Source organism: Mixophyes fleayi, chromosome 7, assembly GCF_038048845.1.
Source record: "Mixophyes fleayi isolate aMixFle1 chromosome 7, aMixFle1.hap1, whole genome shotgun sequence".
Lineage (NCBI taxonomy): Eukaryota > Metazoa > Chordata > Amphibia > Anura > Limnodynastidae > Mixophyes > Mixophyes fleayi.
The window spans coordinates 139,538,902-139,553,864 of record NC_134408.1 but is presented as its reverse complement, the minus strand read 5'-3'; the positions used below and the strand labels follow the sequence as shown (position 1 = coordinate 139,553,864).

General features: G+C 39.9%; 1 protein-coding gene across 1 annotated transcript in view; it reads left to right on the top strand.

Moving 5' to 3' along the window:
* Nucleotides 1-14,963, top strand: part of ARHGAP15 (Rho GTPase activating protein 15) — a 391,192-nt gene that overhangs the window by 353,816 nt on the left and 22,413 nt on the right. Inside the window, exon 13 of the mRNA XM_075180935.1 lies at nt 1,576-1,681. Within this exon, the coding sequence (XP_075037036.1) occupies nt 1,576-1,681 (106 nt within the window). The remainder of the gene's footprint in view (nt 1-1,575; nt 1,682-14,963) is intronic.

Genomic DNA, 14,963 nt, shown 5'->3' with positions numbered 1-14,963 from the left:
CTGGTAAAACGTGTTTTGATGGAGTTACAGTCCTGCTCATTACTGGTCCTGCAGATCATCCTTTGTCAAACACGGTCTAAGTCCAAAACTGAAACTGTACAAGTTAAAATAAGGCATCTGCACAAATGAGTTCACAAAAGTAGAACTACAGGACCAAAGGCTCAAATTAATTTCTGCTCATATTTAATTAGAGCATAAAAGTTACTTAAAGTGAAATAAATATGACAGGACATTGGGGAGGAAGAACCACTTATTAAGAGCCTCTAACTATAAAAAAATTCCTTTCAAAGTACCTAGCATAGGAAAACACATATGTCATACTTACCAACTTACTACACCTCCGGGAGATCCCGATGGGGAGATTAGGTGTGAGGACAGAATGAAGCTGGGCCGTGGCGATTAGCATAATATTGGCCAAAATTACGCGATTCACCACAAATCATGTCATGAAGGCTCCTATCCTGACAATTTCACTAGGAAGTGGGCGGGCAGGATACAGGAGAATGGTCTGCTCTCCCGGGGTTCCAGGAGACCTTCTACGGATTTGGGGTCTCCTGGACATTCCGAGAGTGTGGACAAGTATGACATATGTTAAAAATAGGATTATAGAATTGAGGTGTTATCTCCTTCTTACTTCAACATTTGTTTTTGTTTTTTTAGAAATAAGTTTTTATTGAGGTTTAACATTTGTTTTTTTATAGTTATGGCTAGGGTGCGAGGACCAATGTCCATCATTCGCCTTTTAAAATGCCCAGGAGATAAAAGAGGACATACATTAAAATACACCTGCCGCCTACAGAGTGGAAGCAGCCATTTTGTCAGTTAACATAATGTAATGAAAATTGAGCCTATCAATCCACTAGAAACCAGTGTCATTACTGAGAAACTTAGGGAGGAATTCAATTCCCCCCGAATTAGCGCAGCGTTAAATCTATTACCGCCATTACGGTAAATTTAACCCGGCTTTCTGCTGGCAGCTCAGGAAGCTGCGAGAAAAAAGCCGGCATTGAATTTACAGTAATAACGGTATTTAAGCGCACTATTACCGTAATAATGGTAATAGTGCACAGGCCACGTTATTTTGTACAGTAACGCGGCCAATTGAATTCCCCCCTTAGTGACCAATATTTATTAGGTAGTGGTTTCTAACGAGATAATAGGCTGCATTCTCATGAGCATTTGGGTTCATTCCACAAAATGGCTTCCTCCACTGTGTGAGGTGACTGGAACTGTGTTCTGCGGATCCCACCTCCCCAGGCTTCTTGAAAGACCCAAAAGGCAAACAGATTTTGCTATTTCCTTCTTTAATTCTCCAATCCTTTGCACACCCCTGAATATTGGCCAAGCAAGCAAAATGGCTGCTCGGCTGCTTCCTGTGTATGTAGATGACAGGCACTATTTAAAGAGATGGTTTAAGAACGAAAATCAATCTGTGCATTGTTATCCAGCATAATTTTATTGTATGTTTCAATAAAGCATTTCAAAATTCACATATTTGCCTTTATTTGTTTCTTGTTATACCTCTTAGTTTAAAGCTTTGATTCTTACCAAACTCTTGTCTTATGTTTACCTCAGAAATTCAGGAAAGTGGCCTGCAGGTGAAAGCAATGAGGAACCTCGTGAAACAGCTGTCACCATACAACCATGACACCATGAAAGCCCTTTTTAAACACCTCAGAAAGTAAGTTGGTTAATGTATGTTTGCACTTTTGTTTGGTGTTTTAACTTACTGGTTTGTGACAACTTTCTAAAACATACTCCGGGGAGCATCGTCCTCTCATACCAGAACGTCTCCTCGGCATCCATCGATTGCTCCACTACCGAGTCTATAAGCAGCAGCAGGTTCCAATCAAAGTGTGGCTCGGCTCCATTACCTCACAGGGCCACACTCTAATTGGACCCTGCTGTGGGCCACTTTGAAGGGAAATGAAAAAATCAACACACGATTCAAGTAATGATTTTAGTTCCTCCTAAACATCTTTGCAAATGTGTTTTAACCCCTTGCTGCCGGGAAACATAAAATTCCATCAACCTCCGGGATCTTCTGATCTTTGGCCAACATCACAAACTTAAATCGGACCTTAGAGTTACCAGACTGGCCTTAGGCCCAGGTGGACCCTGGCACAAGGATCAGGTCATATTTTATTTTACATTCAACACCTAAATCTGTTCCTCACCCTCAACTCTATGCTGTGTGTTATCGTGTGTTTATAGATTCACAATGTGTGTGCTACTGTACATTTTGACTGGATTCTTATAGCTAGGTTTTCCAGTGAGTCACTTTCCAGCCTGACGCTGCGATGGGGATCACACCCATAGAATTTACTATACACCCAAGTATTTGCTTCAGAAAAGAAAACATACAGCAATCTTCAAGAATGAAACATGTTCCAGATTCCACAAAATTACAAGTAGAACAGGAATCCCCTGTCATGAGCTCACTGGACAGATATATTGATCTGAATGGGTCTGATATACGCCGGTGAGCGCAGAAACATCCAATTCATCTCATACTTGCCAACTCTCCCTGAATGTCAGGGAGCCTCCCTGAAATAGGGGTGATCTCCCTCACTCCCTGAAGAGTCTGGCATTCTCCCTGATGCTGAGCCAGTACAAGACGTGGTTGGCTTCGCCATCTGTGGCATGAGGACACAGTTCAGAAATTGTGTCCTATGTCCATGTATTGATGCTTATGGAGGTGGCCATTTTCATGGAGACCAAGATTTAATCAAAGACTGACAGGTAAGACAACATGACATCAGTAATGGAGACAGAAATGTAAAAGACACTTCAGTCTCTAGAGATTCATTAGCTGCTTTTCTTTAACGCATAGTTGCCTACTCTCCTGGAATGTCTGAGAGACACACGCCAACCTCCCCGGTATCTCCCTGAAGCCAACGAGGAAAAGTGGGCAAGTATGATTCATCTCCAAGCGCAAAGGACACTTACTGCAGCCTGCAATTTCATGGGTTGGAACCTGGGAGGGAGGGGCCTAGGCACGTAGTCAATGTACAGTAAGGGTGTGCTGAGCTCGGGCACACTCAGCAACGTCCGATTCAAGCTTTGGGCATCTCTCAGTTACGTGTTTATCTGTTGCATCACTTACCCCGGCTACAGGGCAGGTGTAAGTGCCGATTACTAGTGATGACGGCTGTGTATGGATGCTTGAACATGTGTTTGCTATGCATTTAATGTACAGTAGACATTAATAACATCATGATAAATTTATTTTATTAGGTAAAAAATAGAAAAAAAATGTTTTTTAATTAATAACAATGTATATTATTATGACTACATTATTAACAGGTGGCATTATTTTTTATTTTTCTGTGCATTCTGCTGAGACTATATATTCCACATATGTATTGGACATATCCCGCAGTGTATTGTCTGTCAGAGCCTAGACCCGTATTCAAACGTTTGTTCAGATCTGCTCCTTGTTGAACACGGATTTGCATACATCTAAATTCTGCGCATTTTTTTTTTATATATAAAAAAAAAGCATTTAACGTTTGTTTTACGTTCCTTAATGAACCCCCTTTAACTAAGCCATGTGCTTACCTGCAAATTTGTTAAAAAATAGGCGCAGAACGTCGCGATAGGGGAAGAAACTTTATTTCTGTTGTTTATCCGCTGTTTTTCCCAGTTCGTCAACCGCCAATTGTTCCTCACTAATTAAATGTTTCACTTAGCATTTCCTGTAAATGCTGAGAATAGCCAAACATTGATTACATAATTTTACAATAATAATTGATTGCAACATTTCTACAATAATTATGTTGGATGTTCGTCAACTAGAACATGTAATAAGGAATATTTAAAATATTGATTATGTAGTCACAGAGATAACATCGATTAACTACTGTAATTATAAGATGTTTTTCAGATGTCAACTTTATGACCTTATTATATTAATGTATCACTTATATATACAGTATAAATACATATATACACACATATGTTTACATATGTACATATAATGTACATATGTAAGCATCTATATATATAAAAGTCTAACGCTGCTCCTCACCTTTATAAATATATACACAAAACACAAACAAATTTGGTAAAATGTTTGCATATGACTCTTTTGTGTACTTGACTATTCCTACTGGCTAGATTTTCCTAATTTCTTAGGCTTATTTTGTTTGGTTTATTTAGTTTATTTGGGTGGCAGTAACCATTTATAACAATGTTTGCTATTCCAAATTGACTCAATTTTCTATCCATTTGTTTAATTTGCACTTAGTATTAAATTAATAGGAATATACTAATTAATTTAAGTAACAAAGTGTAACTACGATGCCACTTAAGGCAAATGTCTGCTGTGGGAGTAACCGCGCAGCAAGAATCAGCAAAAAGACGACGGGCGGAGCGGGATAAAGCCCAACGACAAACTATGACCGATGAGAACGTGATCGTCATCACCATGTAGATCTGACTCCTCTGCAAACTGCTCGTCACAGAGAAAACAACCGAAGAGTGAACAGGACAGAGGTAATATCACGTCAACGCCTACAAAGTCAGCCGACAAGATGCCACGCCGTTCGTCATGTCGGTAATTTGGATGAAACAAATATTAATGCTCATAACTCTGGTCCCATGAACAGTATTTCTGAATTTCGACACGTTAAGAATCTTGCGACTGAGCAGTCATCTTACAAACTAATCAATCAATGCTGTCACAAGGGTAAAGTCAAATTGGATGCAGAAGGTTCCAACATGATCTTACTCTTATTTTTTTCCGTCATTTTGACGGGCTTTTAGCTACTACAAATATATATAAAAAATACCATATACATACAATAAATGTCTGTTCCTCTTTAGAATTGCACAAGTAATTAACAGTAAGGCAACAGAAAATGTTTTTTATTTCCCTGTTTCACAATATAAACTCTCTGAAATACATATGGTATGAATTAAATATTCATATTATCAATAGCGAGATAAGCTAATAGTGCTGTCGCATTAATTGATAGCAAATAAACAGCTCTTGGCTCTAGTGAATGCTTCACACCTCTCCTGGTAATAGTGTCACTGTCTCCTACTATTACCTCTGCTGCAGGTAAATATGATTTCAGTGATTGTAAATATACCATTTCCAGGCTGATTAGAAAGCTTTATAAAACACTATTGCCAGGCTGTTACCATGTGAAATCACGCTGTGACATTACTTATCGAAAGTAACATTACCTGAGGGGATTTTGGTCTCTTCTGCTTTCGAGAGAGAGAGAAATTAATGTGTTTCACGAAAAACGTCAGAGCACCGAGTTTTTAAAGAGAAATATGTGATTTCCTGTGATGGTGTAATGAGCATTCTAAATATATATATATATATATATATATATATATATATATATATATATATATATATACCCTTTCGCTATACAGTTATTTAGATTGTGTTAAACATAACCAGCCCATACATTCCTGGTGGGAGGCATAAATGTTTCCCTACCGCACACAGAAATGTTGAACAAATGTAGACTTTGATTCATGTTTATTTCATATATTTAATAATGGCTTATAAGCATTGGCAGAAAAATAAACCCGCGGTATAGCAGTTAATTGTAACATTTTTTTCAATACTAAGCATTATTTTAATGTTTCCCACAGGAGCTGCAAAGGACATATATATGCAGAGCTCAAATGGGATGAATGTAACCTTACCAAAATATGTATAAAAATGCACGTTGTTCAGTCATGCTTAATAAAATGCAAAGTTTTGGATAAGTCTCTCACAGTAGGCTGGACAAGGGCTGTCCATGTTAGGGGGGCAGAAGTCAAGGGAAGGAGGAGAAGATGGTTTGGGACACAATTTAAAGGTAGGCTTGTGCTACGAGGGGGTGGGCAATCGCCCTGATCGCCCCCCCACCTGGATCCATCACTGTCTCTTCACATTTAGTCTTGTAAACTCTCCACATCTTTAACATAATTCAAATCAATTTTGGTAGGTTTAGGATTACTGTATAATTGACCAGTTTGATGTATTCCGATTGCCATGGCCGCTCTGTCTTTAAGTGGCAAACCTCGTATTTGCATTCATGGACGGAAATTTGACACATGTAAGATGATGTTCGCCGTCCAGAAAACCATTAATAGAGTATACAATTTAACAATTAAGGATGAACAAGCCAATACATGTTTTAATCATCTGGAACCTGGTTTAACCTGTGGGCTTTACTAGAATTTCATTACATTTTATAGCCTAAACTAAAGTTTGTGAATTTATTGTGAATTTTCAGAACTATTTCGATAAGGTTCTCTTGAGTACAAGGATACCAAATATTTATCTCAACTATTTGTAGCCTTTATAAAGTCCCTCAGTTCTGCCACAACTTTGCTGAAGCAAAGTTTTGCTTTGCATTGCTCTGGTTATGCTTTGAAGACTTGTTTTATTTGACTGTTCATCACATTTTTACCTTCTCCAATATTCTACATTGTCCAATCCCTTGATTTTGGCTTCATCCATCACCACTCCACCTTCTCCAATCCCTTGACTTTGGCTTCATCCATCACTACTCCACCTCCTCCAATCTCTTGACTTTGGCTTCATCCATCACTATTCCACCTTCACCAATCCCTTGACTTTGGCTTCATCCATCACTACTCCACCTTCTCCAATCCCTTGACTTTGGCTTCATCGATCACTACTCCACCTTCTCCAATCCCTTGATTTTGGCTTCATCCATCACTACTCCACCTTCTCCAATCCCTTGACTTTGGCTTCATCCATCACTACTCCACCTTCACCAATCCCTTGACTTTGACTTCATCCATCACTACTCCACCTTCTCCAATCCCTTGACTTTGACTTCATCCATCACTACTCCCCCTTCTCCAATCCTTTGACTTCAGCTTGTACCTCGCGACCAGACCTCTCAGGACATAGCGGCTTGGCTCTATGTGGTGTGTATTTGATAGCTACCTCAACCAAGTGGATCTGTCCTCTGAGCTGCCAGCTCTGTGACCCTGAGATCAGCAGATGTGACATTGTTAAAGACCATTCATTAAGGGGTTAATGTATATGATGCTCACCTCCTTATTACCTTATACAGCAGAGCCCCGCACAGTACTGTAGCTTGGTGATTATATCTCTGTGTGTATATTATCATCAAGCACCAGCAGGTCAAATTTACTTTTTGACTTTATGGTTTTTGAAAAATTCTAGATAATGAGTTTCCAGATACAAGATCCCAAAGATATAATACAAACATGTGTCACCTTCCAAATTAATTTTAAATTTAAATGAACACAATGCTGAAAATACTGATGAGTGAGGCAATGCTGCAAGAATTATAATGCATCACATTTGGCTGCTTCGGGGGTCTCCAATGAATTCATGAAGCTCATGTAACTCATTCATCAAGATCATCGTTAAACATCCTACTGACACCATTATTCTGAAGGGTTGCTTATCATCATTGCCAATGTAGCTAATATCTTGTCAAACATAGATATTTGTAAATTGGGGGCAAACACTTTCGCAAGCACCTACACATAGCAGGGAGAAAGAAATTACCTCCAGACGTTCCATATGGAACATTAACGTTTGGATGGATTTAAAGAATAAAAGAAGATCTGAGCGAAAGATTCAGCCAATAGAACTACTGGCCAAACGGATGATTTATTGTTTAATACAAAATGCAATAAGTCCACTCACTGTACAACAGGTGGCTAGAAGTTGGAAGAGCACTGTGGATAGTTAAATAGTAAGCACAGTATAACTGGTGGGGGTCTGTACAACAGGGGGCTGGCAGATGGAAGGGCACTGTGGATGGTTAGATGGTAAGCACTGTATAATTGGTGGGGGTCTGTACAACAGGGTGCTAGCAGATGGAAGGGCATTGTGGATGGTTAGATGGTAAGCAGGGCCACCAAGTGGAATTTGGGACTCTGGTATAGCAACTTTTTGTGCCTTCTCCCCCCCTCCTCTGGTGATAAGTAAGGGTGCTGTATGCAATCGCCAAAAGGGGTGTGGTCACATGATGTTGGGGGAGTGGTCAATATGGGGAATGGCTGCAGTTCTTTAGACATGACATTGAGAAGGAGATTCAGTTGCCGGCGATGTGACACGCAGACATCGCACAGCGCACATTGCCGGCAATTACGGTAGAATCTCCGCCCATTTTCCCTCGTGCCACATAGAGGTGCGATGAAAAATGGGAGAAGATTTCTGTCAAATCTCTACTGCAAAGTGTTTAGTGGACGTTCCGGAGACACTTCGCAGCTATTTGAATTCCCCCATTATGTAATAAAATGGTGTTACTATCACCTAACTCTTATTGCAGCTTTCACTATCCGGTACTAGATTCTTGCATGGATCCTGGAATGTTGGGAGCTGTTGGAAAATGTTAATATATAAAACCGAGCAGTTAGTGAACACCGTACATAACACAGATCACGTAGTATATAAAACATACATTATAATAAAATATTACATTTATCACACCCTCTCCAGTCACATGACGCCACCCCTCAGCTACATCATGCATCACGCTAACCCTCAGCTACATCACAGATCACGCAACCCACCAGACACATCACGCCATGCCTCAGCTACATCATGCATCACGCTAACCCTGAGCTTCATCACAGATGACGCCACCCCCAGACACATGACGCCACCCCTCAGCTACATCATGCATCACGCTAACCCTCAGCTACGTCACAGATCACCAGATCACGCCCCCCCCAGACACATCACGCCATGCCTCAGCTGCATCACGCCACCCCTGAGCTACATCACACCACCCCCTGCCACATCACACTACACCACCCCCAGTACACACAACGCCACCCCCCAGAAACATCACGCCACCCCTCAGACACATCACCAGACATATCATGCAACCCCTGGAGTTATATTGTCATGCCACCCCCCCAGACACATTATGACCCAGCCAAGACATATTACAAGCCCCCACAATACACATTATAACCCCCCAGGCACATTATGACACCCCTCAGCCCACCTGTGCTTACTTACATTCTGCTGACATCAAGGAAGAAAACATCCTGCAGATTGAGCAGGGAAGCTCTTAGATTACGAGATTTGGAGCCACTGACTTGCTCTGCAGGATGCTGGACAGTGTGTGATGACACACACAGGTGGATGGCAGTTGGAAGGGCACTGTGGATGGTTAACTGATAGGCACTGTATAATTGGAGGGGTCTGTACAACAGGTCCATGAAAAACCAGGTTGAAACCAAGAAATATTTTTTTTATTATTATTATTATTATTATTAACTTTTTATTTATAAAGCACTGACACATTACGCAGTGCTGTACATTGAGGTGATCATCACATGACATAAATAACACACAAGGACATGAAATAAAAGGTAAAGATGGCCCTGGCCAAGTGAGCTTACAATCTAAGAGGTGTGGGGAATACATTAACAGAAGGCAGTGAAATAACAAGCGGTGGGGATAGTGCGGGTGGCTATTGTTGGCAGTCAGTTGGCAAATGGCATTGCTGTGCAGCTACCGATGGTGCGGCACAGTTGGATCGAGAAGACTCCTGGAGAAGGGGCCACTTGTTCCGCATTTTCCATGGCTGCTGCTCACTAAGGAGGTAGTCGAAATCACCAAAGAAGGAACAGAAATGGCAACAGCAATGACAGCTGAACTCACTGGGTCCAGGAGCTGAACTGAGATGGCACCCAGTAGATCTTGTACCTTGTGTAACAACACGCCCTGACACAGGGGCGGATCTAGAAAAATGCTGTACCCGGGGCGATTTAGGGGGGGGGGATTAGGCCCCGCCCCTTTCTAACATCTTAGGCTGCCGACGGCTGCACACTATGTGCAGGTCCGTCCAGCCGTGACAGGCAGGGACAGTGTGCTGCCCGGCTGCTCTGATTGTGTTTTAAACACAGTCAGAGCAGCCGGGCAGCACACTGTCCCTGCCTGTCACGGCTGGACGGACCTGCACATACTGTGCAGCCGTCGGCAGCAAGTGTCTGCTAGGGGGGGGGCGATCGCCCCCCCCGGATCCGCCACTGCCCTGGCACCACTGCAATCATTTCCCACTACCTACAGATTTTTTTTAGATGTTTTATATTTGTGGGTAGATGATTATGTTAGAGGCAGGGAACAGAGCTGATCTACAGTGCAGCCATCTCCAACTGGCACCCTGGGATTTGGGCATATCCTGAGGATTCAGGATTCAGACTAATCCTAAAATAGTGGATTCGGTATGGGTATGTCCCTAATTGTATTATTGGACTACACCCAAAACTGAATTTGCAGTTTTCGATGGAATTCTTCTTTAATGTCTACTTATTACAATTATTTATAACTCACCGGGTTTTGCCGTTTTAAATATGGCCATTACAATCGCGGAAAATCATCGATTTGAAAAATTTGATGCTTAATACATCTAGCCCCTGGTCTACAATGCTGGAGTACTTCTCTGCAAAGTTTGTCTGACATTCAATATTTATCCCTGTACGATACACTAAATGGGCAAAAGTATTCGGACGCTTGACCATTACACCAACAGGGACTGTAATGACATTGTTTTCGAATACATATACTTTAATATGGAGTTGGTCCCCCTTTTGCAGCAATAACAGCTTCCACTCTTCTTGGAAGACTTTCCAAAAGATGTTGGAGTTTTCTGTGGGAATTTGTGCCCATTCATTCTGTAGAGCATTTATGAGGTCAGGCACTGATGTTGGACGAGTAGGCCTGGCTCGCAATCTTCGTTCCAGTTCATCCCAAAGGTGTCCAATAGGGTTAAGATCTGGACTCTGTGCGGGCCAGTCAAGTTCTTCCACACTGTACTAATCAAACCATGTCTTTGTAGTCCCTGCTTTGTGCACTGGGACACAGTCATGTTGGAATAGAAAAGGGCCTTCCGCAAACTATTGCCACGAAGTTGGAAGCATAGCATTGTCCAAAATGATTTGGTATGCTGAAGCATTAAGATTGCCATTCACTGGAGATAAGGGGCCTAGTCCAAACACTGAAAAACAGCCCCATACCATTATCCCTCCTCCACCAAACTTCACAGTTGGCATAATGCAGTCAGACAGGTAACATTCTCCTGGCATCTGCCAGTGTAGGTGTGCGTTACACCAGTCCATCTGACGCTTGGCATTGGTCTTGGTGATGTGAGGCTTGCATGCAGTTGCTCGGCCATGGAAACCCGTTGCACAGTTTTTGTGCTCACATTAATGCCAGTGGAAGTTCAGAACTCTTCAGCTATGGAATCAGCAGAGTGTTGGCTACTTTTACACACCATGTGCCTTATCAGTCGTTGACTGTGCTCTGTGATTTTACATGGTCTTCCGATTGGTGGAGTTGCTGTTCTTCCTAAATGCTTCCACTTGCTAATAATATCACTTACAGTTGACTGTGGAATATCCAGCAGGGATGAAATTTCATGAAACGTCTTATTGCAAAGATGGCATCCTATCACAGTACCACGCCTGAAGTCACTGAGCTTTTCACAACGACCCATTTTGTATCGCAAATGTTTGCAAGTGGAGACCGCATGGTTAGGTGCTTGATTTTATACACCTCTGGCAACGGGTCTGATTGAAACACCTAAACTCAATAATTAACAGGTGTGGCCAAATACTTTTGTCCATATTCTGTATGTATGGTACTAGTGATCTATTTTCTGGATAGGAGAATGGCAGTCAATTTCTGTGGAGCAGAATTCAATCATCACTATATGTGATATGCTATATTATGCTGCCCCATATATATTTGCAGACTTTGAAGGGATATTTAAAAAGAGAAGAAAAACAAGTAAGATTTTAATAATATTAAGTTTGCGATTTGGTCCATTCTATATCTGAGCATTCAGGATTCGGCCGAATGCTATAATAGTGGATTCAGTATGTCCCTAATTATATTATTGAACTACACCCAAAATTGGATTTTCAGTTTTGGATGGAATTCTTCTGTAATGTTTACTTATTATTACTTATCAACAATTACATTATTGATCCTTGTTTACAAAAAAAAGTAACATTTTCTACAACTGAGAATTATTACAGGCCAAATTTAAACCGTCATCAACTCTAACTCGCTTTACACTGGTATGTCATCCATCTGTGTCCACCCGAGGCTATCTTATATTTCTTCCTATAAAGAAATCAGTTTAAGAAACACACACAGAATCCTAACATTATTTTCTTTAAAAGGAAGGAAAAAAAAAACTTGGTCTTTTTCCAAAAAGATTATAGGTTTTCTTCCTACATTAGGCATCTATTTTTCATTCTTCATAATTAGTAGAAGAAGCTAGTGAAGAAGGTAGCACTTCTACCCGTCATCTTTTTTGGGTTTTTTTTTAATGGAAATTGCTAATCCCAGATGTCTGCATTTGCACACACATACTAACATATAGAGTCTTCCAACATTGGCATCTGGCTTGCTGGCTCGCTCGTCAGGCAAGTTGCTGTAAGAGTTTCTTCTCTACTTCGTCAGCTGCTTACGATGTAACATACCTTCGCTCTGCATTTTCTTTACACAAAACAGTTACTTGTCATCTCATCTCATCTGAACTCCTCTCCTAGCAGATTTGTTTTTAAGGATTATTTAAACATTGTTTGCCCAAAACGTTTATTTTTGTATGTAACATGCAGTTTTGTTACTTCCGAATAAGACTGTTAAACATGATCAGAGACTAGATTTACAAGTTTCTTGCAGAATAGAGGTTTGTCGTTCCAAAGGCTTATTTTTTCATAATCTTTTATTTCATTTTAATAAAAACATAGCAATATTGTTATATGTTTCGATATATTAGCTAAATATAGAAATTTCTCAGGACAAACAGTATTTATTGAGAAAATTTGACATGCATAAATTTTATATTTTTTACGTACAATAGATGATAAACAAATATAATAATAGCAATGATAACATTAGAAATAAACATAATGATAATAATAATAATAAAAATAATAAATTATAATTATATATTATAAATTATTGTATTATACACAAAAAATGTGTTTTGTTGCTTAGCAATGCTACAGAAGAATAAATAAAATAAACAATGTAGCCATAATACGTAAAAGCTTATGAGACATATTTAAACTATAATATTTTATTACCATGATTTTTCACCAGAAAATATTAATAAAAAAAATGTTACAAATTGTAGAAAACACAACACACATTTAATTTTTAGTTTAATTCTCACATTTTGCTATTGTCCATTTTTCTGATATGTTTCTAAATTAAATAAAATGTTAAAGTTGATTGGGAACATAATTAAGTTGTGTCTTCACTGATAAAAAAAAAAAAAATATTTAAATCATATACCTTTACGTGGGCTCCGAATATTGAACCCGTAAAATGTGTGAAAATAGCACATGGTTATTTCCTAAAAGGAATTTAAAATGCCATCATCTGTGCAGAGAAAACAATGTATAATTTCACATGATAATTAAAGACATTTCTATGGTTGCTAGTTTCATAATTACAAATGTAACAGTTTATTGGCTAGCTCTAAAAAGATCTGTGAATCTTTATAAACAAATACCACTTGGAAAACGAAGGAGAGGATCATAGACTGGAACGCGCCCCATTTCTAATAGGAACAAAACTCTGGCAGGAATATACAAGAAACTGCTAACTCACAACAGAGTGACCTACTTGGAGACATTTGCCAAAGAGACAGCATTTTATGCAATCCTTCTGAAGCAACGTCGTTATGTCCATACCATCTGCAGATCTATTATTCTGCCTAAAAAAAATGAATAAAAAAAAAAAATGTAAGACTCTGCCTGAACAATATTGAACCGTTCCCAATATTGTGGGCGCCACACCTACTAATGTGGTCCAAGTTTTTTTTTCTATATTCTTTTCTTTCTCTGAAAGTACCTAATTAAGAAATCCTGACTCATTTACATGGATCTTTTTGATCTAAATTACACTCCAAACCACACCAAATTAGGAGCATCTGTGAATGTGAAATGTTTGTTCCCCACGTCTGCTCGAAAAATGGGCCAGTTCTGGACGGCACATGTTGAAGTGACGAAAAAATTATTTAACAGAACTTACCTCAAAGATGTATTTTTCTATTTTTCCACTAATAACTCATAGTGAGAAGACTCAGTGCATAGATGTTCATGATTATTCCAGGCTGTGACACAATGTGTCGCTGGTTTGGAGTTATGAGAGACAGTGCAGACCACCTACCTTGTTCCTATTGTTTAGAAAAGTACATTTTAATGATACTCAAATGTAATGGAATGCACCAACCTCAAACCTGACCGAAGGTTTATTTAGCGCCACTAATTCTGCAGTGCTGTACAGAGAACTCACATCAGTCCCTGCCCCATTGGGGCTTGCGGTCTAAATTCCCTAAAAAACACACACACACACAGACAGACAGACTAGGGTCAATTTTGTTAGCAGCCAATTAACCTACCAGTATGTTTTTGGATTGTGGGAGGAAACCGGAGCACCTGGAGGAAACCCACGCAAACACGGGGAGAACATACAAACTTCTCACAGCTAAAGCCATGGTCGGGAATTGAGCTCATGACCCCTGTGCTATAAGGCATAAGGCAGAAGTGCTCACCACTATGCCACCGTGCTGCCCTACTCATTGTTCATAGTTATTGAATAAGGCAGCTTCATCAAAGTTATGTTATATAATCAAGGCAAAAGAAACTTTTGATAGGCAGCTTTTGCCCAGAATTTTTAATTGTTTTAATCAGAATTTTATTTCTTACAATAAGACCAACACTAGGCTGAATATGGTAAGGGTTATGGTAACGTAACTATAAGGGTTTGCTCAGTCTAGCACCTTGCAAGAATTTGCACACGTCATATTCCAAGCAGAACACATTGGGCTGATGCCCGGTTGGTTGCAACCTGGGACTGGTTTATTCCAAGCACACATCATGGACACTTTCGCCTATGTAGAACCATTTTTTTGTCCATTTTTTATGTGCAACAAGCTCTTTCGCTATTAGGCATCAATATAGCGTAA